The 12,838-nt window shown below is 45.7% G+C and overlaps 2 protein-coding genes across 4 annotated transcripts in view; one reads left to right on the top strand and one right to left on the bottom strand.

Annotated features, from left to right (window-relative positions):
* The window catches only part of natd1 (protein NATD1), a 31,681-nt gene extending 23,376 nt beyond the window's left edge, over positions 1-8,305 (top strand). The window contains exons 4-5 of one of the 2 annotated variants that reach the window (XM_052020869.1): positions 3,137-3,236; positions 4,664-4,794. In XM_052020869.1, the coding sequence (XP_051876829.1) occupies positions 3,137-3,227 (91 nt within the window). In that variant the 3' untranslated portion in view covers positions 3,228-3,236; positions 4,664-4,794. Of the gene's footprint in view, positions 1-3,136; positions 3,237-4,663 lie in introns of both variants that reach the window. The other variant, XM_052020870.1, reaches the window with a different exon arrangement.
* Positions 8,306-8,456: 151 nt separating this feature from the next.
* shmt1 (serine hydroxymethyltransferase 1 (soluble)) overlaps positions 8,457-12,838 on the bottom strand; it is a 36,336-nt gene continuing 31,954 nt past the window's right edge. For both annotated transcript variants that reach the window (XM_052020867.1, XM_052020868.1), the window contains exon 12: positions 8,457-12,275. In XM_052020867.1, the coding sequence (XP_051876827.1) occupies positions 12,103-12,275 (173 nt within the window). In that variant the 3' untranslated portion in view covers positions 8,457-12,102. The remainder of the gene's footprint in view (positions 12,276-12,838) is intronic.

Below are 12,838 nucleotides of genomic sequence, written 5' to 3' on the forward strand. Positions count from 1 at the left end.
TGTTCTTGAACCTGGTGGTGTGGGACTTCAGGCTTCTGTACCTCCTGCTTGATGGTAGCTGCAAGAAGATGACATGGCCAGATGGTGGGGATCTTTGATGATGGACGTTGCGTGTCTTGAGGCAGCACCTCCTGTAGATACTACCGATGGTGGGGAGGGATGCGCCTGTGATGTATTGGGCAGAGTCCTCTACTCTCTGCAGCTTCTTGCATTCCTGTGCTCTTGAATTACCGCACCAGACTGTGATGCAACCAGTCAGGATACTGATTCCATTATTGGCATGGAGTGACCAACAAGTCTTGGACAGAGGAATCCTGAACTTGGTAACGTTCATGTAGAGAGTTCCCATCTATCCTGCTTTCCAGGCTGGTCTCTGAGCATGTTTTGTGGATGTAAAGTCCAACACATGGCACTGTCTCCCGCCAGGTAATGGCGGTGTAGCTTCTGCCAGACTGGCTTACACTCACACCATTGGGGAAGCAAGTCACTGAAGCTGAAGAGGTCCCCAGTTCCACCTCTGCCTTGACCAGCTGCTGTGGAATGCTGGGGACCTTCCATTGCATTTAGGCTATTGAAGGAGAAATCCCCACTCCTGGCAATTATTCACTTGGTTAAAATGCACCCTAATGTGGCAAAAAAGATAGACTTGGACATTGTGGTGCCTCATTGAGTCAAACAGCCCATTTATGGTCTGACCTTTTGTGTGATGGATGGTCACTCAGGTGAGATTCTGAAGGGCACCTGGCGCGTGTTAAGCGATACCCACACCTTAAGAAGTGGGGGAGGCAGTTGGCAAGTCAGGCAGTGTCAGTGAAGACAAAGGCAATGTTGACCTTTCATCAGGAGAAAGTTAAAGATGAACTCAGAGGGAGGGAGAGGAGGATAGGGAAGAACCAACTAATGTGATGATCTGTGGTAGGATGAAGGGTGGGAGAGATTAAATAACAAAAGTAGGGATGAACCATGCAAAGAGACAAGAAATGACACAGGATACGAGTCTGGAGGAGATGTGAATAACAGAATCACTGTCTGAAACTGCTGAACTTTGTGTTGAGGCTGGACTGCTGGAATGTGTCCAGTCAGAAGGTAAGGTGCTGATACATGAGCTTATGGTGAGGTGCAAAAGAACAGTGTATGAGGCCAGGGACAGAGAGGTCCATGTGCATGGTAAGTGTATAAAGTGACAGGCAAATGGAAGTGCAGGATCATGCAAAGTGTCCATCCAATCAGCAACCAGCATTCTGAGCAGTGAGGACAGTGACTACACTGAGAGGGGTATAAATAAACAGATTCACCGGGAATGAGTGTTTACGCCTTGGGAAGAGAAAGGGGAGGGGGGATAGAGGAATGAGAGAGAGAGAGGGAGTACAGAGGGGAAAAAGGGATGGAAGAGGGAGGAGTAAGTAGAAAGAGGATAGGGAGTGGGAGTGTGATATTGGGTAGAAATGGAGAGTGAGAGACAGTGAATGGGGAGGTGGTGAAAGGAGTCTGAGAGAAGAGCAAGAGGGGGGAAAAATGTGAGTGAGAGAGAGAATGGGTAGAAAGAGAAAAGGGGAGGTTGTAGGTGAGGGGGGTGGGAGTGATGATGAGGTGGAGGGGAAGAGTGTAGAGGTGGGAGAGCAGCTCTGCACCGGGACTGGAGACACAAGAGGCTGTAGGTGCTGGAATCTGGAGCAACAAACAATCTGCTGGAGGAACTCAGTGGGTTGCGCAGCATCTGTGGGGGGGGGGGGGTGGTGGGGTGGTGCGGGGAAGGAACTGTCAATGTTTTGGGTTGAAACCCTGATGCAGTCGACAATTCCTTCCCTCCCACAGATGCTGCCCGACCTGCCGAGCTCCTCCCGCAGATTGTCTGTTGTTTCTGTGCCAGGACTGATGGAATTCTCTCTGCCCCTTCCACCCGTCTCCTCCTCCTTCCACAGCCCACCACCCCCACTGTACCTATCTGCCTCTCAATCTCCCTCCTCCCTATCTGTCTCTAAACCCTTCTCCCCATCCCTCCTCTCTCTGAAGATGACCCTGCTTCATCCCAGTCAGGCTGGGTCAGCAACATGTGGTATGATTGAAGTGGGGACAGGCACACAATCCTGGACCTGCTTGATTCAGGTCTCTTCTTCACAGAACACCTGCGACCTGCACCTCCCTGTTGCCAGTCACTTCACCTGCCCCTCCCACACTATCACTGATACGTCAGTCCTCGGCCTCCTCCACTGCCAGGAGAATTCCAAGCACAAAATGGAGGAAGGCACCTCATTTTCCGTCTTGAAACCTTGCAGCCTAATGGCATGAACGTTGAATTCTCCCACTTTAAGTAATCCCCATCTCTCCTTCCCCACAACCCCCCCCCCCATCATGCTTCTTCTCTTCTTCCCATTCCTAGCCATTTTTTCTACTTTTTCTCCTTTCTCTCCTTACCTTTGACCATCCCCCAATGGATCTGCTCTCCCCTCCTCCCCCGCACCTGTCTATCACTATCTCATACCTGCATCTACCTAGCACCACCTTGTGCCCACCCAACCTCCTCTCTTTTGTCCACCTATCACTGCTCTGCTTTTCCCTCCTATATATTGGGCTTCCCCTTTTCCTATCTTCAGTCCTGAAGAAGGGTCCTGACCTGAAACGTTGACCGCCTGCTTTTCTCCACGGATGCTGCCTGGCCTGCTGAGCTCCTCCAGCATCATCGTGTTTTTCATCTAGATTCCGGCATCTACAGTCCTTTGTTTTCCTCCTCGTGACTCTGACTCCTCTCTCCTTGCAGTGTCTCATCCAAGGCTAAGATTAACTGGGTGAGCTGAGCTGTGAGAGTAACCCAGTGCTTTGGACTGTAGGCCGTGTGGCTGCCAGCAGTCGGGGAAGGAAACTGGGTCTGTGTAAGAAGCCTGATCTGGTCTGAGGGTTGTAACAGTGGAGGAGCTTCAAGGTAGGGTTAGCCTTTGAAAACAATGGGAACTTTACGTAATATCATCAGAGATTATTAAATCACTGGAGCACATTCAAAAATCAAAGGCATTGCTTGTCCCTTTGATCCTAAAATATTGTTATTATTGTTTAACAATGAGATTGAAACTACAATTAATCTTGACTATTTTCTTTAATCACTCAATGGTCCTATTAATTAATCTTATAAATAATTCAGGAGAAATGTCTTTAGCCAGAGGCTGATTGGAATGAAGAACTCGCTCCCACAGGGACTTGTGGATCACCATTTAAGGGGAGGCTGGATATGAATATAGGAGGTAAAGTACTTACAAATCAGACACTGTCAGTCAGGCTGATGGTGCTGACTGACTGATGCAGAGAGTTATAAAGATATGCAGCTCAGAAACAGGCCCTTCGGTCCACTGAGTCTGTGCTGACCATCCAGCACCCATTTTTTTTCACACCAATCCTACCCTAATCTTTTTTTATTCTCTCCACATCCCCATCATGCCCCCAGATTCTCCCACTGGCCTACACACTAGGGGCAATTTACAGTGACCAATTAACCTACCAACCTGCACATCTTTGGGATGTGGGAGGAAACTGGAGCACCCAGGGGAAGACCCACGTGATCACAGGGAGAATGTGCAAACTCCACACAGACAGCACCCGAGGTCAGGATTGAACTCGGATCACAGGAGCTGTGAGACAGCAGCTCCATCGGCTGTACCACTGCCACCCAGATTTCTTTAACTATCTTCCAGCTGCTGTTGTGGGATTTGAACATGTCTTTGGATCAATGGTCCAGACTTTAGCTGCCAGTCCAACAACTTAACCACTGCACCGTCCACAACATGGAATCATAGAATTGCAGGATGTATTCAAAAACAGGTCACTTGGCCCAACCAAATGAGCCTACTTCCACCCTCCCTCACCTTGTGCCACACCTTGTAGCCCCAAACTTTATGTATCCAGTTAAAAACTGTCTCCATCTTTCATTGACTGTTTCCTCCCTCCGTTGATGTTGATAGCTGCCTTGCAAACACCGAATCCACAGCACTGTCAGAGGCTACTCTGGGTAACATTTACCTCTCAACCAATATCACTAAAGCAAAAATAGTTGTTATTATTATTGATGTCTGTGGGAGTTTGCTGTGTGCCTCACAGTTACGTTTCTTGTATTACAACAGGGTCTCTGCTTCAAAAGTACTTCATTTTCTGTGAGGGGCTTGGGATGTCCACAAGTTCTTTAACTTATTTCCTCTTTGCTTTTCTAGCCTACCAAGCAGGCCTCACAACCTTATCATTAAGTATTTTGGTCTGAGTAATATGTTGCTAATGTGCTGACCTGCAAGTGAGATGTTAGACTGAGGTCCCTCTTCTCTCACTCAGCTGAACATTAAAAAAAAACCCTGTGACACCATTCAAGAACAGCAGGGGAGTTCTCCTTGGACTTCTGGCTAATATGAAGCCATTTTGAAGTGTCCTATCGCAGACATTCCCTTTGTTCTACACGTTCCTCCCCCACCTTCTCTCCTACTGAAAATTACATTGCATCTCTCTCTTTCCCATTTTTGGTGAAGGGTCTCAGATCCAAAATGTTGACTGTTTCTCTTTCCTGACCTGCTCTATTTCCAACATTTGTTCTTCTTCGCTGACTTTCCCTCCCCCTGCCTCCCTCTTCCTCCCTCTTGGTCTTGTGCACTTTCCCCAGCTCACTTCAGCTGTGCTTCTCTGTACCTAGGCTGCCCTGGACTTTGTGGTTGAGGAGGATCTGCGCGCTCATCTGACCTGCTGGTACCTCCAGAAGTACGTCAAAGAAAACCCACTGCCTCACTACGTGGAACGGATACAGATGCGGGCACCCACGGATTTTCACCTCCGCTAGGATCTGGGGGTCCTGCCCATAGGGATAATTGTTATGTTCTTGACCTTTCCTTTCTTTTTTGGTGGGTGGGGGGGATGAGGGTGTTGGGTGTTATATTAGTATTTGCTGTGCAATTTAAAAATGCAAAAATATCTTTGAGTGGGGGACTGCAGGTAACATTTTCTGAGCCCTGGTTTTCATTGTGTGGGATGTGTTCCTTTCCAAATCTGATGGACTCTTAACCTCAGATGGATTAGGATTCCTTCCACAATGAGATCTTTTACTGGTAAGGACTTTACTCAACTGTAGGTTCCAATGTTATTACTAAAAAGGGATTATTACCTTCCATATCTTGCCCAGCAAAATGGAGGGACAGTGGAGAGGGATGACATGGAGGGAGGGTGGACTAAGGGAGATGATGTTTAGGGAGGGAGGGTAGATTGAGGAAACTGGGTTGACAATGGAGAGAAGCTGGGCTGTGCGGACTATTGATCACTGTGTAAGAGGGGGGCGTTAAAGTGCCTGAGAGGCACCATGTACAATAGGCCTGAGTGAGTGGAAGCAACCGGACAAATGTATCAAATATTACCATGTACACAACAAAAAATAATCAAGAAACCTAGCACAGCCTATAGAGAGCAGCAGACGATTGGAATCAACTGAGTCAAGTGAGGGGAGTGGAAATGCCCCTTCGATTGTGAAGGAGGGCCTGGTTCAGTCTCAGCGCTGTGAGGACAATCCCACTCAATGTGGGCTGAAGCCACAGACTGAAAGGGAAAGTGGTCTTGGGGCAATGAGAGAGGGCTTGAATATAGAATTGGATGATATTTGGGAAGCACAAGTTCTTTCCTAAACCCCAAACTCTCTCTCAGCTGCAAGATAAAATGCTTTGATCCAGACCCCAGTGAGGCAGCAGGTTGGTTTTGAGAAGAACAGCGATGTCAACCTTTGTGTTTGTGCGGTGACTTTATTGCAGAAACACCTCCCAAGTTGCTTTACCGGGGCAGAAGGATATCAAATGTCCAGCTGTGCTTGGCTGACCATTTCACTGTTTCTTTTCTGAGACAAACTGATTAAAATAGGACATTTAAAGAAAAAAATAGATTTTAAATCTTATTTTTCATGACCTTGGGACCCTGCAGAGTGTTCTTGACCAAATGATTACCTTTTTGTAGAGCAGTTAGTGTTGTAAAATGGCTAGATGAAACAGCCAATTTCCACATGGCGAGCTCCCGTGAGCAATTCCAAGGTAGGAGACCAGATCTTCCCATACTGAGGACACTCCCCCATCTCAGATGTTGGCCTACAGGGGAGCTATTAGACTGAGGTCTCTTGGATTCGTTCAGGAACAACAGGGGAGTTCTCCCTGGATCTCTGGCCAATATTTATCCTTTGATCTGGTTTAGCTGAAGCAGATGATTGGGTCATTATCATATTTCAGCTAATGGGATCTTCCTCTGTGTAAATTGGCAGCTGTGTTTCCTACATTACCAGAGCAACTCCATTTGCAATGTTTGCAAAGAACTTCCAATCATCCAGATTGTGAAAGGTGCTCCAGTTAAAGATTAACTTTATTCAAAGTTTAAATTTAAAAGTTAAATTTATTGAACAATTGTATCTATGGCAGACCCACCTGTTTGGTGTTTGCATAGTAAATGTATGTATTGTTCAAAGGAATCTGAATGTTGTGAATTAACTGACACAGTGGCTCCAGTTCAGCAAGCCCTATTAACCTGGAGAGTTAACTGAGGCTGTTCTGAATTACCTGGTTACTGAAATACCTCTCACTGGAGAAAACTTCAATTAATGATGGTCATCTCATTTCTGGGATTTGCCATGCACCTGAATTCTTTACCTACTTAGCATCACCGGGGAACTGATCAGAACAAATTCACAGGTCTCAACCTGGCAGTAGACCAGGCAGCTGTAAGAACAAGAGATTGCCTGATTCATATGACAGTGAGTGTGTTAAACCACGTGTGAAATGTCATTGCCTTCAGCTTGAATGCAAACAATGTCCCGTCACCCCAAATAAACACATTAAAGCTTGGTGATTAAAGGAGTGGATGCACATTACTACTTCAGCCTGTTGATGATGTTAAATGCAATGTGGTCTAACTCCACCTTCCCTTCCCATCCTAACAATGCCCAGGCAGAGAAAAGTTAGCCACCAACTTGTTCTAACTCTTAAAGCTTTTAGTACTGGACTGCTTGATGGTAAGAATGGAGCTTGACAGACCATGAGGTGACAGATAAATTATTTTAAGGAGTTTTCGAAAGTTCCCTTTTGTCCTTCTATGTAGGAGTCAGTCTGGGAAGGAAAGTTCATCTTACAGGCTCTCTGAACACTGATTGGATCAAATGCAACGTTTTACTCAATTGAAGTCATTATAGGACAAGAATAAAAATTGCATGGATAGCAGAGTTTAACTGAGACTATTCCTAATGATCTGGTTAACAAACACCTCTCATTAGAGAGAGCAGTTAATGATAGTCAATTCATTCTGGAATATGCAGTGCTTCCCCTGCTGAATACTTACTTAGTATCACTGGAGAACAAGTTGGGAGTAAATTTATAGGCTTCCATTTGCCAGCAGAATGGCCGGTAGAGGGAAAAATTGCCCCCGTTGTATTCAAGCTTCCTGAACCCCAAAATTTGCCCCTGAAGGAGGAAGCATTTGTTCACAGGACTCAAACCTACAACGCCACCAGTTGCTGGTTTGGCTTCATTCCTTATTTATGGTTGGACTGGAATGTTCTCCTTGATTTGCTGCATGTCCACTTCCCTTTTCTGAAAATCTGAGGATCCATTATGTTTTATCCAGGAAATCAAAGGAATTCCCTCAAGAGCTAAAAATTAAGGGGTGATCACACAGAAACACTACAGAGTGGAGAGTGAAACAGAGTTAACATTTCAAATCAATGCTCTTTCATTTGATGAACAGTTGAATCTGTTTCTTATTCCCAGGTAGTGCCTGGTCTGCTGAGTGTTTCCAGCCTTTTCAGATTTCCAGCAGGTTTATGAGCTTTGCTGAGTTAGAAAGGAAGTATTTTGTGTGGTGAGGGCTGGATTGTCAACCAAAAGTCTTAGACTTGGAGGCAGGTTGATGTGGTGATGCCAGGAAGCCCTTATTCCAACATTGAAAATCGAGAACACTCTCCATCTCAAGGGGCCGGGGGGGACAAAATTCCAAAGTGAGATCAGTAGTTGTTTGCCAGTTATGGGTATCAAGGATGTAAAAAGAGAATGGATGGATGGGTTTAAGGAACAGCCCATACACCTGCCTGCACCCCCGTCCCCCCTTCGGAAACCTTCCAAAATTCCCTGTCCCAGCTTTCCACACTTACATCTTGCACACTGTGTTGATGCTATGTAACGTTCTCTGTGGGGAGATAATCCTTCCAGTGTAGACTTTTCTGAGTGTTATTTCATACCTTTTTATGTATCCTTTATGCAAAGAATCCAATTATTTAGTCTTTAGTTTTACAAAGAAAGCAATAAATTTCTAGCAAACAGCATCGTGTTGGTCGTCCTGGACTTTAATTTGTTTCTCTATACCATGTCCTGTCCAAACATCTGACTGGGCTCAAGAGGCTGAGTGCGGGGAGGAGGTTTCCCCAGCTGTGGATGTTTTTGAACTAGGGCTCACTGTCTCAAGATCCAGGGTAGGATTTGTCTTGGGATGGTGGACCTGTGGAATTCTCTGCCACAGAAGATAGTGGAAGCCAAGTCGTTAAGTGCATTTCAGGAGGAGATGAATCGATTTGTAGCCCCAAGGATCAAACAGTTATATGAGAGAGTGGTAATGAAGATAGAGGATCAGAGATGACCTTATTATCCTGCTGCTCTGGTGAAGTTACCCTGACACTATGGGCTAGATCCTGCTGGCATTTTGCTGTTTAAGCTGCATGAATTAGAGCCAGATAGATACAACATCGAGTCTGTACCCACCATCAACTACCCATTTTTACTAATCGCACTTTTTAAACTTATCCAGCAACTCTCCCCAGATTCTACCACACCCCTACATATTTGGGGTAACATACAGTGGCCAATTAACCTACCAACCCGCACGTGCTTGGAATATGGGAGGAAACCGTAGCACCTGGAGAAAGCCTAAGGGGTCACAAGGAAAATGTGCAAACTCCACAGACAGCACCCGAGGTCCAGATCAAATCTCTGTCACTGTGAGGCATGAACACGTGATGGAAGATGGGACTGACTGGCAGGATGGTGGGTGAACTCTGCTGGTTCCCTCTGCAGCAGGGCTCTACATAGACTGTAGTGGTGGAACCCACCCTTACCAAGATTTCCCATCTCTCAGCCTCTGTGTCAGAGGGGAAGACTGTTTTGGGAAGAAACTTAACTGTGCTCAGCGGAGCCCTACCGCAGAGACTGAGATGCGGGAAGATTGCCTCTTCCCATCAGGACCACTGTATGCCTGTAAGAGGGAGGAGGTTGGGGGTCAGGTCAACAAGATCCAGCGGCACATGTTCAGGTCAGTCACTGAGGAGCAACAGTTTCTTGGCTCTAGGAGACCTTCAGACTTTGAATACGATTCGACCACTCACCAACACACTAGGCAATTAACCTATCAACCTGCACATCCTTGGGATGTGGGAGGAAACCAATGCACTTAAGAGGAAACCCATGCAGTCACAGGGAGAACATGCAAACTCCACAAAGTCAGGAATGAACCCAGGTCTCTGACATTGTAAGGCAGCAGATCTACTGGTTGTGCCACCCAGTTAATGGTTGATACCATTGTTCCTCTTAAACCGTTCCACATAGAATTATGAGATGCATTCTATTCCATTCAAAGTTCCTCTTAAACGTTTCCCTCTTCTGTTTGCACACTTTGTTGACCAACTACAGCATTTGTTTCAAGACTGATCTGCATCACCTCCAATGCTTTACCTTTCCCCAGCATCACTTGATACCCTTCCACAAAAAACAAATGTTGATAGTTCAGCAGAGACATGACCTTACAATCCAAAACCCAGATGTTTCGTGTTCTTGAATGACACTGAAGTTAAAGAGTCATAGAGTTGGAGCATACAGCATGGAACCAGGTCCTTCTGCCCAATTTGCCCATCTAAGTTAGTCCCATTTGCCCGCATTTGACCCACATCCCTCTAACTTCCTGTCCTTGTACCTGTCCAAATGTCTTTTAAATGTTGCTATTGTACCTGCCTCAACCATTTCCTCTGGCAGCTCATTCTATATATGTGCCACCCTATGTGTGAAGAAGTTGGCCTTACGGTCCCTTTTAAATCTTTCCCCTTAAACCTATGCCCTCTAGTTTTTGATTCCCTTTCCCTGGGAAAAAAGACTGGGTGTATTCATGATTTTAGATGTCTCCTACACTCGAATGAATTAAGTCCTAGCCTGCCCAACTTCTCCCTATAACTCAGGCTCTCGAGTCCTGGCAACAAGTTCTTGTACTTTAAAGACTACTACAGAATCAAGATGTATGATGGGTAAAAATAATCAACATGACAAAACTTACACTTTGATCTGTTCTTTTAATTGTAGTGAACACCAAGTGTAACAACATATTCTGTAAAGTTCCACCAATGACCTACTGAAAGATATTATTGACCTCAAGGGCAGGGGAGATAAGAGCTGCTGATCTCCATAGAGGTCAGGTGCACTCAGTTCCTTTGTAGCTCTAGCTGGGAGCTAACAGCTGTAGGAACAACATCTGGTTCAGGAAGGGTCAGGACACGTAACTGATTTCTCATTTGCAGAAGGAAGAAAAAGCACTATTATTTACACAGGAGAGGTGGATGGCATTGGCAAGACTAGCATTTATTGCCCATCCCTAATTGTCCTTGAGAATGTGGCAGTGAGCTACCTTCTTCAACAACTGCCATCCTTCTTGAGGAGGTAGTCCCATAGTAGTGGAACAAAGGGATTTAAACCCAGCAACAATGTAAGACTGGCAATAATAGGTGATCTTACCATGTGCTTGCTGCCCTTGTCCTTCTAGATGGTGTTTGGGGTGGGGAAAAAGAGTCACTGTTAGAGCCGTACCATCCGGATGTGTAGGGTGGTGAACAGGTAGGAAGAGGGAAGTGCAGGAGACAAAACAATCAGAAGACCAGGGTAGAAAGGTAAGTGCTATGATGGGAAGTGTTGTCACATTATTTAACGAATTGTCTCTTTCCATTTTAAACTAGTAATAGACTGTGCTAATAATCAAGACGTGTTCTCTCATAAAAAACACTAAACAGGATGATGATTCATTATTGGGGAACCAAAACAAATCTTCAAATCAAGTAAATTAATTAGGATCAGATTCAATGACCACCCTGGTCTGCACTGTTCACCCCGAAAAAAAGTCAATTTTCATTCACATAATGCTGCTTGTTTTCTCCAGTGTTATGCAAATAAAAATCAAATTTTTCCTTAGAGTGGAACAAGGTAACAGCCATTTCCAGAACACTTTGCATCACTCTGGACATTCCAGGCACTTCCCAGTGCAAGTCACCAATGCATAGGATGATGTCCAAAATTCCTTTTGGAACAGTCTGCTAACGGGGACATAGACTAAATTGTCCTGGGAGCACCAATTGTTGGGATCTTCTGGGAAAACCAGACTTTGAATATCTCAGCACTGTGTTAGAACCTTTGTATGTTTCCTTCACTTACTCCCAGCAATGCAGTAACAATCCTTTCCCCATGACTCTTCCTTCCTCCCAACCAGTCAAGGCCCATCCAAAGCCCTGATCCTCTGATGCCCTACATGGGTTCACTGGAGTTTTGAGCCCAAAAGTCAGTAGTTGGGTACTTGGTTGAAGAGAGAGGAATGTCTAAAATGAAGAATGCATGTTAAGAGGCAAAGAAGTTGCAGAAGGAATTTTAGAGATCAGGTAATAAGAACATAAATTGCTGGAAATGCTCAGCAGGTCAGGCAGCACCTATCGAAAGAGAAACAGTTAATCCTTCTGACAAAGGGTCTTTGACCTGAAACGTTAACTCCTGTTCTATCTCCACAGATGCTGCCTGACCTGCCGACTATTTCCAGCATTTTCTGATTTTCAGCATTTGCAGTCTTTTGATTTTCATATACTGGATCCCAGGTCCTTGGCAGCTGAACACACTGTGGGTAATGGTTGAGCAAGAGACATTGGGGATGGGGCAGAGCTCAAAGTTATTGCTGCTGTAAATAAGACCAAAGTTGACTTGAGGAGGTGACCTAAGGCAGTGGTCCCGGGAGAAGAGGGCAGGAGACTGCCCAAAATCAGTGGCCCTGTTGGAATTTATTTTATTGAACTCTTTTGGATGGATGTTTCCTCACTGGACTACACATTTAGAGATCAGGCAATCCCGGAATTGGGAACTTGGAAGCAAATATCTCTACAGCCTCCCTCAGTTGAGTGATTTTGTTCTGATAGTTCTTGTCAGTCAGCATTTTCTCCTTGAATTCCTTGAGGGGAGCCTTCGTCCCGATGTCCCTCTGGATCTCCAGTGTTATCTCAATACCTGCAGAGACAAAAATGCCCTGGATTTCAGTATTTAGAACTGGCTCTGATTCCATGTTACTGGATTGTACAGAATCATATCCTCAGAGAGATGGAGTCATAGATCATACAACCAGGATACAGGTCCTTCAACCCACCAAGTCTACGCCAACCATCAATCACCCATTTTAATCTCCCCACATTCCCACCAGTAGAGCCCAAGGGTGACATGGTGTACAAGACCCCAAACATAGAACACTCCCCTTACCAAGTACTTCACAACCACGTCCAATGTTGCTGGGATTGACCCTGACCCCAACCCATCATGGGTTTAGCACCCCACCCCACCCATTCCCATCTAACTGGCTGGCAATCTGACCCCAGCTCCAGCTTCTCCAGCCCCATCCCAACTCCTGCTGAGGGTCAACCCTTCACTCCAGCTTCAGCATGGATAGACCCCAACCCATCGCTAATGGATCAGACAACAAGCGCAGAGCTGCTGTCTCTCTCCCATCAACAACCATTTCATTAACCGAGCCCGTCACTGTCTAAAGAATCCTGGAAAATCCAGATATGTTATGAGAA

This window comes from Pristis pectinata, chromosome 8 (genome assembly GCF_009764475.1).
Source record: "Pristis pectinata isolate sPriPec2 chromosome 8, sPriPec2.1.pri, whole genome shotgun sequence".
NCBI lineage: Eukaryota > Metazoa > Chordata > Chondrichthyes > Rhinopristiformes > Pristidae > Pristis > Pristis pectinata.